At 34.2% G+C, this 12,096-nt stretch overlaps 1 protein-coding gene across 1 annotated transcript in view; it reads right to left on the bottom strand.

Annotated features, from left to right (window-relative positions):
• The window catches only part of LOC129741048 (protein sickie-like), a 121,668-nt gene that overhangs the window by 12,674 nt on the left and 96,898 nt on the right, over window positions 1-12,096 (bottom strand). The window contains exons 3-8 of the mRNA XM_055732747.1: window positions 2,858-2,941; window positions 2,647-2,775; window positions 2,447-2,584; window positions 2,050-2,383; window positions 835-1,987; window positions 509-773 (exon numbers count right to left, since the gene is read on the bottom strand). Of these exons, the coding sequence (XP_055588722.1) occupies window positions 509-773; window positions 835-1,987; window positions 2,050-2,383; window positions 2,447-2,584; window positions 2,647-2,775; window positions 2,858-2,941 (2,103 nt within the window). The remainder of the gene's footprint in view (window positions 1-508; window positions 774-834; window positions 1,988-2,049; window positions 2,384-2,446; window positions 2,585-2,646; window positions 2,776-2,857; window positions 2,942-12,096) is intronic.

Here is a 12,096-nt window from a genome sequence, read left to right as displayed (position 1 = left end):
TAGTGAAAAATTTAAAGAAAGTTTAGTTTATCTATGTCAGATTGTTTGTTTGGGTCTAAACAACAATTTCTAGAAGAAGAAATATTTTTTACTTTTTTTTGTAAAAGAGAAAAGTTGAACGTTTGCACTTGCCCCGAGTTTGCACTTGCCCCGGTGTACCTTATATAGGTACTGACGTAAGATTCCTACATGATAAGTTAGGTGCAATTTAAATCGTACTCAGAAGGTTGTTTTTTCAACTAGTTAATCTTTGTACAAACTTCCTTTAAGTTCAAAACAATAATGCTTCCTTCTTTCGTATGCTCAAGTTATCTTAATGTTCAAGCCCTTTTTTGCTACTCAAAATTAGAACCTATACATATTTATCAAGTAGAACTGGAATTTGTATAACTAAGGTAGGAATTTTTTTTCTAAAATTATGTTTAGTTCTTCCAGTTTAAAATTGACTCTTGAAACCAATTCTGTTCCTTAATCTAGTGTAAATAGCATTATAGTTCTATATACTAACCCATCGGAAGTTGTGGTGCAGCTGCAGGTTGGTAGTATTACACGTAGCCTGCGACATCGTCCCAATGATGCAGGGCAGTTTTGCGGCCGTCGCACTCAACAGACAGGAAAACACATCCCCGAGGGCAGAGGCGTGGTGCAGATTGTCCAAAATGATGACCGCCGGCAGCTCTTCAGCTGGGCCCTCAACACCACTGGCCATCGACGCCTGCTCGGCAATGTGCCCCAGGTACTGCTGCAGCTCCTTAGAGGACTTGTGATCCACACTAAAATGAAGGGATGAGAGCTGTTATATTATTGGTTTGGGTGGGTAAGAAGGGGACTTACTTGAAGGTGGCAATCGCTTCCGCTGGGTTGTCCCTACCGGATCGGGCGACCAGGAATTCGGCTAGCTTTCTCGCTAGATAAGATTTACCGGTTCCGCTGGGTCCACAGAGGATTAGCCTTCGATGCTCGGTTAGCAGGGAGATGTATCGATGGACAATGTTTCGCAGAATTAGACTTTCGAAGGCTAGACTTCCGACACCTTGAAGGCAGATATAGAGCGTCCGCACGTGACCGATGATGTAACCACAGGGTAGAAGCTCTGGGAAACCCATTTCCGGACCACGTTTGGCTTCGCCCAGGTGGTACGAGGTTATGGAATCGGTGTTCAGTCCAAGATTCGTTCCAGGGTCTATTTTGCCCAGGTAGTCTTTGAATGTTTTGCGCACGATGTAGTCCAGGTTTTGCCAGGTGGTTTTCCCGGAGATGTACGTGTAGGCGATGATGGATTCATTGGGGCCGGTTGGACCGACTTCCTGTGGGTCGGAGATGGATTTACGCCCGTTTCGGTCGATACCGTTCTCGGTCTCTGACTTTTCTCCGTTGGCAGTTTGGTAGTTATCACATTCGTTCATATCTTCGGCGTATTTTCCGAAGGATTCTGGCTGGCCGAGATAGACGGCGATAGCAATCTTTTTGCCGTCGACCGGATCGGCCACATCTTCTGCGGGAGTTGTGAGGATTTCATCAACCATAGCTACCCGTTCGATTGTCGGGGACAGCTCGGCTATGATGGCGGGACTTAGGGGTGCTGGTGGGGGCTCAGGGGCAGGAGCCGGTGGAATATTGTCTTCCTCGGTTTCGTCTAGATTTTGTGGGAGATCCAGAGGCGGTCGAGACATGCCATTATCTGCGGCCAAGCTGTACCTTCGAGGTTCTCCCATTGATCCGCTAGGACTGACTGGGCCCAGGGATACCTCGCTTCCAGCTAGAGACCTCGTAGTTACTAGCCTTTGGAGGCGTTCATTGTTCTGCTTTAGATTCATCATTTCTTGGCGCATTTTCATCACCGTATCTTTGAGACATTCCAGTTGGGATGCGGAATTTAGTGCTTCCAATCTGATATCCGTCAGAACGAGGTCCTTTTCACGAAGCTGCTTCTTGAGGTCCTCCACCATGGGATTGCCGTTCACTTCTATGGCGTCTATTGGTTTGGCTAAAATTATAAAAATGAAAAATTAAAACCTATAACTATATAACCTCATTAACAAATCGCACCATTTTCGACCAGCGTGACCGATTTGAGCGGGCTTCCGCTCTTAGTAGGCGATGACACCGATTGTGGCATTTGTTGTGCGTTGTGCGTCGATTGCGTTTGCTCGACAATTTTACCGCCGCTACCATTCGAAGAAGGCAGCGCATTATTGTTCCCGTTTGTGCCGTTTCCGGTATTATTGTTCCCGTTGCTGTGGTGATGATGATGGTGATGATGGTGGTGATGGTTGCTGCTGTGATGATTTTGGTCCAAATTCGACGATTGGCTGCTGACGTGTCGGTTTGTTTTGGAGATTTTGGCATTGCGTGAGAACGCTTTGGTGAATGAACTTCGGAGCTGGAATTTTTAGAATGGTTGTTTAGAAAAAATTGGAACATTGATGTCAGAGAGGGAACTTACCCATCCTTTCTTTTTCTTCTTGTCTTGAGCAGAACAACCGGAACTGATGGAATTCAGCGAGCACATCGAATCTGAACTGTGATGACGCTGTATTTCTGCTCCCGCTGGCATCGTCTGAGCTGCAGCTGGTTCAGCATTCTAAAATCAGAATAATGTTATCAGTAAATCAGAAAAAAATAAGTGATTTCAAAGGAAATTACCCCATTCCCATTGACCTGCCCGTTAACCTGGACGCCCATGCTCTGCATGTGGGCTGTGGTTAGACCGGCTTGAATGGACTGTTTCCGCAGCAGTTCGATCGTCTGCCGCATTTCGAGTATTTCGCTGTCCTGTTAGTATTTAAAATAAAAAAAAATCGGTTTAGCAAAAAACGCTTTTCACTTTGAATAAGTTGGAAATTGGTTTTGTTACCTTCTTTTCCGTTGTTGCCGTCAGTGCCTGCAAACGATGGGTCATATTCGAGAGGCTTTGTTCGAAGGCGGCTACCACGTGTGCCTGAAATTAGAAGAAAAAAGACGAAAGAGTTATAACATTTGACATCGTGGTTATAAAATGGATTCAAATTTAGGATTATACACATTCGTTAAGCAATTTTTTTATGATTGAATGAAATAGAAGGATTATGATGCGATAGTTGGAAAGTAAAAACGAAAATTAAATTTCTTATTAAATTTGATTTTATTTTTTTGTAATTTATTTCTGCACCGATTTTTACGTCCAAAGAATAAAATACTTATTTTATTGAAATTTTAATTCGTATTCGCTTTTCAGTGTTTCGAAACTTTTGGTATCAAACTTGTAAACTAGACCGCTTAGAAATTATTTTCAAAAAATTTCAAATAAATTCATAATAAGGAACATATATTTAAACAATTAATAAATGACTTCCGGAAAAAAAATATTGAATAGAATTTTTGATTTTGATTCAATTTGAATCGTTACAGTAATAATTATTATTTACTCAAGTCTGGGTCATGGTTATAAGTATAAATATAGTTTTAGAAACATATTTTCTTTTTCTTTTTTATTGGTATTGTAATTATTTCTAGCTTAATTTGAATTTTGAAAATTATGTCAATTTTGTCAATTGTTTCAATTTGATCAATTTTGCAATTTTGTCAATTTTGTTGTCGCATTGTAAATATAGTCAAGTTTATCAATTTTTTCCAATTTTGTATGTAGGGTAAGTGAGCCTTAACTTGGCATGCTCCTAATCTTGGCATGCCAAAATGCATTTTAGTGATTTTTATGTCAAACATACGCCTAAAAATGAAAAAAAAAATAAACATAAAAGGAAATCGCATATGGAAACATTCTGCATAGCATTTGTCCACAATTGAATCCAAATGACTGCGTAATAATTTTTTTGCGCATGACAAATTGCAAATAAAATGAGAATCTTCTCAAAAAATCTTAAATGAACCTACCTTGCTAGTGCATCTGCCGTCTTCGGATTGATTTTAAAAACACACTTCCGTAGGAAAAATCACTAAAAATTACCGTTGTTTGCAGCAAAACATGGCAAAAAATCTAAAATTATAACTTACTCCAAACAACGTACATTTTCTATCTAGAATTCAAGAAAATGTAAACATATTTTTTGCCTAATCTTGGCATTAAATTCCACAAATAGAAGTATGCATGTATGTGTGAAAACGACATCAGCAGGCAGTTGGAAGCCGGCGGCCGTTCGTCGGCCGACGGTGCACAGTGGTCTGGAAATTGAAAAGCCGGTCACAAGTAAAATGAATGATTGAAATAAATTAAAAATATCATGAATGTATTTTGAACTATAATCAATTAATTTATCTCTCAAGCCGACTCAAGCGTATTTGGCATCTTATTGGAATTATAATGCTTTAATTTGAGCTGTTCTTTTATGGTAAATTTCGAGAACTTTTCTTCTCAATAAAATTTACCTCTCAATAAATTAATTTACCGGAATAGAATCCGAATTGATATCTTGGATCTCAATGTTGAAGTTACCATATCCATACCCAAAAAAAACCATTTGGAAATGAGGTTTAACGTATTTTGATTTAATTTGATTTGTATTGAAGATGGACATTTGCTGCATATGTGTCGCTTTGAAAGGAACTGTTTTTGTTATGATACTCTAAATATTATGTTTATTAAAAAAAATAATTGCACTGCAATGTGAAAATACTAAGTTGTAACGAACTTGAATTTTTATTGTTTGCAATTTCATGTGAAATCAAAAATAATATTTTGACCAAGTTTGTTTTTTATTATACATCACTGTGCATCCGCAGGAGGTGATTACGTTTGTTCTCTGTAGGAAAGGAATATGCGAAAGAAGCGCTGCCGAGTTTGGGTGATGAATTTGCATGAGTGCGAGTGGGATGCAGCTTGAATTTCACCCAGCTTTGGAATTTGCTGTTCGCTTCCATTGCCTATAGTTTCCAAACGAATGAGTGAGATGCAATCTATTTCTATCAGGCTGGCTGGAGTGAGCGAAAGTTTGTCTTGTTTTGCTATCCCGGTGTACGCAAACGATTGCTAGAAAATTCCTAAGGGCGACATTTTAAATATGTATGATTCAAAGAATTGTTCGCTGACTTAAATTTTAGCTTTAGCTTGCTTCTTGCCTCGATCATAATGGTTTTTAAAATGTCGGTCCTCCTTTTATGGGAGTGGAATAAAAAAAAATATGAATATTTACTATCTTATGTTAACCTGTTAACTTCAATGGAAACAGATCTATCATGATTGCATGTTAAGGATAATGCAAACGATTTTTTTGCTTGATTAATGAACATATTTATGTTAACCAATGCAATAGTTTGGAACTTATAATAGAAATTATAAACACACAATACCTGAAATAAACAAGTAAAGCTTTTTTACGTAAGATTATAATTCTACATGCAGATATCAATTATAAAAATTGATTGACATTTCGTACTTCCGACTTTTTGAAAATAATACAGAACATTGATGTGCTTCCTTTCGGGATATTTTCAATGAATTCATGGGGGCTGTTGTTGTGTTAGTGAGACAAGTTTTTCCTAGAGACGGCCAATTTAAGGAACTTATAAAGGGCCAAAATTCGGCGCGGGGGCTACAATAAGGAGCATTTCAATCAAAAGTTTCATCAGGTTTATCTCAAATTATCAACCGCTTTCAAGCAAAGACATATTTTTACTGCATTTCAGGCTAGTAAGCAATCATATTTGTCGAAGGACTTTTGAAGGTACACATTACAGGAAGACTACAATCATGGGAAATCTAGTCAACCATGCCTTAGGGGCCAAGATTGGGTACATTTACCCTAATGTCAATTTGAACAAAATGGTCGATTTGGAAAATTTCATCCAATTTATCAATATGCTTCATCAATTTTGTCAATATGTTTTGCATTTGTGTAGTTTTTATCTTCCATGTAATTTTTGTCGTTTTTGTCATTTTTGTCATTTTGTCTGATCCATCAATTTTGTTAATTTTGTCAATTTTGTCAATTTTGTCAATTTTGTCAATTTTGTCAATTTTGTCAATTTTGTCAATTTTGTCAATTTTGTCAATTTTGTCAATTTTGTCAATTTTGTCAATTTTGTCAATTTTGTCAATTTTGTCAATTTTGTCAATTTTGTCAATTTTGCCAATTTTGTCAATTTTGTCAATTTTGTCAATTTTGTTAATTTTGTCAATTTTGTCAATTTTGTCAATTTTGTCAATTTTGTCAATTTTGTCGATTTTGTCAATTTTGTCAATTTTGTCAATTTTGTCAATTTTGTCAATTTTGTCAATTTGGTCAATTTTGTCAATTTTGTCAATTTTGTCAATTTTGTCATTTTTTTCAATTTTGTCAATTTTATCACTTTTGTCAATTTTGTCAATTTTGTCAATTTTGTCAATTTTGTCAATTTTGTCAATTTTGTCAATTTTTTAAATTTTGTCAATTTTGTCAATTTTGTTAATTTTGTCAATTTTGTCAATTTTGTCAATTTTGTCAATTTTGTCAATTTTGTCAATTTTGTCAATTTTGTCAATTTTGTCAATTTTGTCAATTTTGTCAATTTTGTCAATTTTGTCAATTTTGTCAATTTTGTCAATTTTGTCAATTTTGTCAATTTTGTAAATTTTGTCAATTTTGTCAATTTTGTCAATTTTGTCAATTTTGTCAATTTTGTCAATTTTGTCAATTTTGTCAATTTTGTCAATTTTGTCAATTTTGTCAATTTTGTCAATTTTGTCAATTTTGTCAATTTTGTCAATTTTGTCAATTTTGTCAATTTTGTCAATTTTGTCAATTTTGTCAATTTTGTCAATTTTGTCAATTTTGTCAATTTTGTCAATTTTGTCAATTTTGTCAATTTTGTCAATTTTGTCAATTTTGTCAATTTTGTCAATTTTGTCAATTTTGTCAATTTTGTCAATTTTGTCAATTTTGTCAATTTTGTCAATTTTGTCAATTTTGTCAATTTTGTCAATTTTGTCAATTTTGTCCATTTTGTCAATTTTGTCAATTTTGTCAATTTTGTCAATTTTGTCAATTTTGTCAATTTGGTCAATTTTGTCAATTTTGTCAATTTTGTCAATTTTGTTAATTTTGTCAATTTTGTCAATTTTGTCAATTTTGTCAATTTTGTCAATTTTGTCAATTTCGTTAATTTTGTCAATTTTGTCAATTTTGTCAATTTTGTCAATTATGTCAATTTTTTCAATTTTGTCAATTTTGTCAATTTTGTCAATTATGTCAATTTTGTCAATTTTGTCAATTTTGTCAATTTTGTCAATTTTGTCAATTTTGTCAATTTTGTCAATTTTGTCAATTTTGTCAATTTTGTCAATTTTGTCCATTTTGTCAATTTTGTCAATTTTGTCAATTTTGCCAATTTTGTCAATTTTTATGTTTGATATATTCAGTAACAAGAACTCTTCAACACTGATTTTAATATTCCTCGCAACAAGCCCTCTTATTTTTCGTTTTCCCGAGAATTTCGAAATTTTACTGTTTCATAGTTACTAGTGCTGGTTACTTTTACCAATTACTAGATCTCTCTTTCATTGATTTCAAAAATCCTCGCAACAAGCCTTTTCATTTGGCGTTTTTCCCGAAAATCGAGACTTTTTGGGCTTTGTCCAATTATAGTCACGAAAATACATAAAATTAGCAGATGACATCGGAAAATTTAAAAAGAATTGACCAAAAGTGGTGAAAATGGTAAGTAATGCAACTGTGCAGAAGCTTATGAGTCATTTTCGAGGAAAAGTGCTTATGGTTAAAGATTTTCATCAAATAAGAGTACAGTGTTGGGTAGGACACCAATAAAGATGCCAAATAAAACAAATAAAATTTTATGAATTTTTTCTTTATTGTTTGGAAAGTGTGCTTATTATAATTTCTGGAACAGTCTATAATCAGAAATATAGTTAAATATAGGCGAAATACTGTTGGAGAAACTATACTTTTTCCGTGTTTTCTTATGATTGAAGGCAATGAAATGGAAGAATTATGATCTAATAATTGGAAAGTAAACATCGAAACACGATATTAGTAATCCGAAAACCCGGGTTATTTCCTAAATCTGAAGAGAGACCAACGCCTATTTTCTTACTATGAAAATATATCCTTCCCATTTTTGTCACTCTTTCTTTTGGCTGTAGACCTATCGATCAAGAAATGATCCTTCCCATTTCTTTTAAAATGCAAACAAGCAAATTTTCAAGAACTTTAATTAGTGTCACCTCGATGAACGATTTGTTAATATTATCCAACATAAACGGCGATTAATCTCTGGTAGCTATAGCAATAAATAAATCGTTCCAAATGTTTATAATGGGTGGGTATTTGCCATCCGTTTGAAAAGTGGTAGCAAGCGATGCAAATTGCTTTGACGGTGCACCAATTTTGGAGCTTCGACCTACAGCCTACTGATCCAGTTTGGACGACGTTTTTTGGTAGTTTTATAGTACCTGACGCATGGCTTGCTGCCTAGAGGAATCTAGTTTATGTGTTAAAAACAAAAACAAATTCCAATAAATCCACCAAATCCCTCGAGGCACTGCATTTGGCTAATCCGGTATATCTCCGGTTTTCTTTCTCGACGTTGGGGCGCTGCCTAGCCACAAGGTCATCCGCAAGGCCCCCAGGATTGACAAAAATTGAGGCGGGACTAATCAAATAAAAATCGAAACTCTCCTACTCCTCAGACGATGACGGCGACTGCCACAGGTGATTGACAGTGGAAAGAGATTTGACGCGTGCTGGCTGATTAAGTATGTTAATTTTTCGTTTCCCGAAGGTAGCAAGTCATCAATTGAGACACCAAACCGAACGTCGCGTCGCCTCACTGGGGTCCCCAAAAATGGTGGGGTCGAAGTTTGCCTAAATGAGACGAATTATGTTTGACAGGCCGTTCGGTGGAGCCTTTGACAGGTTAACGCCTCGAATAGGTTGCACATTTTGATTTTTAATAGTAGTTCCAACCGCCTTTCAACTTCTCTAAATTGCACCATAAGGTCGTTTATGTTTAGGGACTGTCCATTTATTAGTATTTAATATTTGTTTTGACTTTAATTTTAACAGTTTCTCCAATAAAGATAATTATTAAATTTAATTGACAAACAGAAGTGACCTAATGATTCTACCAGGGGAACTTCTAGGATTCTTAAACTACCAAGAAATATTTTCACATCTTAACATAAATTTGTTAGGTTTCAGGTGTGTCTTTCATTTCGATAAAAAAAATTGTAAATAATTTTCGAAAAGAAACGAATTTAGTTTTTACGCAGTTATCCCTGAACCAAACTAAACAACACTTGCAATACGAAACATTCCGCTAACGAAGACGTAGTGGAATTGTCTCCATGAAATTCACACTCGCAGTTCCGCTGGCTTAATTAGGTGTAAAGATCATGAGCAGCTCCCCACGCGAGTAAAATTAACGGCGATGCGTTGCCGATAATCTTTTTTAACCTTTCCCCAATTTTCCACCGATACCACTCCGAAAAGGCACCAACCAGTCATGTTCGATAGGCTTGAATTTCGAAATTTGTACAATATATGTTCTGTCAAAAATTACACACGCGATAAACGAGATCGACCAAATTCTTCCAACATTTTACTCCGAACGAACCTTGATTTTGTTTTTTGGGCACGGGGAAAACTCAAAACAATATCCAAGTAGCCCGATCTGCTAAGCCAAGTGAAGAGGAAGGGAAATGAAAACATGATCCACCTGGTTATGTTCAAGTCGGCCGATATGCCAGCGAGAAGTGTTATTTTTATGACAAAACGTGACAAAACGAGCTTGTTTGTGGAAGTTGATGATGTTGATAAGATTTTTGATGTTAACGAGCCAATTGTTTGCTTAAAACAGTAACACGATTTCTAATTTTTTAGGAAGGTGGCAGAAGGTTGTTTTTGTACAAGTAAGCTAATTAACTGAAACTGTTTAAATACAATCAGATGAATCTCAACAGCAGTCATAGTAATTTGGCATTTGTTTAGTTTTCAACAAGCCTACTTCGTTCACTTGTGTAAATGGCGTTGAATAACGCAATAGCGTTAAATTGCTATTTAAACAGAAGTTATAAAACAAAACTCGTTTGAATATGAACATTATTCTTAAATCGCAATTGAAAGATTGGTATTTTTTTTTATAAGTTTTTGGAACGATTTCATTTGTTGGTTGTTTCTTTTTTCATAGAACAATTTAACTGTGAGAAAAAAAATATAAAAAAACGTTATTAATTTACTTGTGATTCGATGATATGTAATATGTATTCGATGATCAATTAATTATTTGCAGATATGTAGTTCAAACATCTTGTTGTGTTTAGCGAACAAAAATTGAAGACTTTACGCTTTGACAGCCAAAAGTTAGTGTCACGTAGATAATATTTAATCTGTTATGACATTTTATTTCTTCAAAAATATGTTTTTTTTTTAATTTGACATCTCATTTTGATTATGAAATTAGAGTTTTAATAAATACAAATCATTCATCCATATAGGTAGTTATGATGTTTTCTGTCTTTAAATTGGAAAGAAAGTTACCAAAAATTTACGCTATTTGGGTGAGACTACTTGAAACTATTATTTTGAACCGGAAATTTTTTTTATTGATTCATTTGGGTTAAAACTGAGTGATCCAACTTATAAAAAATTGGATATCGGTGGATTTTTAGACAGGAATAATATATATTCAGATACAATAAGTAAATATCTTTACTCTCTGGATGGGTTGGGCTCTCTTATAAAATCCATGTGAAATACAACACAACTCAAATAATTAATAAATGATTTTTATCAACTTTTGAACACGAACAATTTTAAACATTAGGAATGAAATCAAACAGAATTCAACAATAAAGCATTTCAATAAAAAATCCAGTGCCAGAGCTAGGTTTAGTCATCTTGATAAGAATTCAAAATCAGTCTATAATTTTAATAATAAATCAAATCAAAACACACTTTAGAAAATGAATGGATGATATGAAAAAGATCATTTTTTGTCATTTCTTTATTAAAACGCCTCAAACTTTAGGAAAAATTATGAGCATTATGATATTCAATTAAATCATAGATTGTGTCTGATAGAAAACAAGCAGAATCATAATTCAAAACTCGATCAATAGACGAACGACAGCTGTCTGTTGAATTCCTAAAAAAATTTAAAAAAAAATTAAAATATTAAAAAACTTCAAACCTTGAATTAAAAAAAAGAAACAGGATTATTGTTAATTTGCAGTTTTAAAACTGAAAATTTGGAATTTATCTCATAATAGTGCAAAAATATATTCTTTCCAACATCATAAGATTTTTGACAACTGCCTCAAAAAAATTGTGATTTGTAAGTATTTAGAGCTTAATCAAAAGTTTGAAGGTATGAAACCTTTACCATTCTACCGTTTGCTTGACCCATATGAGGCCTTCAGAACCAAAGGGATAAAAGTGCAAAAAATGGTTAATTTTGAGATTATAATCAAAAACGATTGTATCATTCGAATTATATATCGTGATACTTTCAGATTTATCAAATTTTTCCTTAATATTTTTTCAACCAAACAAAAGTTACCACTTTCTGAAAAACTTTGAAGCACGTTTTCTCGAAAACAGCTTTGATGCACATATAACTCTTTGACGCTAAGGGACTTACATATATGTCACTTGTATAGCGTTCTTTCTAATGTGAATTAAATTGTTAACCCTTATGTATGTTTCCCCACTTAATATTTAAGAACTGAGAAAAAATTTGTTTAAAATTTCTTTTGAAAGGAGGCATGACGGAAAAAAAATTATTGAAAATGTTTTATCATCGAGCCGTGGAGAAATTTAATTCAATAAAATTTGAATTACATACGCTACAAAACCGGATTTAATTTGTATTTTTGGGGGACTCCCATCTTAGTTTGGAATTTCAAGAATTTTGAATATTAAGTAATAGTTTGCTTGTTTTGATATCCAATTGTTTAGAGCAAAATTTTTGCTCTATTTCAACCCCCCCTCTAATCCGGTGTTGGGTATCAATAGTCTTCCAAGTTCAGGCCAGTAAATTGTAAGATATTAAAATTGTTAATTAAGTTGAAATTTATCATTTAAATTCGAATTTGTGTGTCCACTGAAGAGGAGCCTAATGCCATAATGGCTCGAAACGGAAAAAAACTCGCCAAAAAATGTCATA

This window comes from Uranotaenia lowii, chromosome 2 (assembly GCF_029784155.1).
Source record: "Uranotaenia lowii strain MFRU-FL chromosome 2, ASM2978415v1, whole genome shotgun sequence".
Classification (NCBI taxonomy): Eukaryota; Metazoa; Arthropoda; class Insecta; order Diptera; family Culicidae; genus Uranotaenia; species Uranotaenia lowii.
This window is presented reverse-complemented; position numbering and strand designations above follow the sequence as displayed.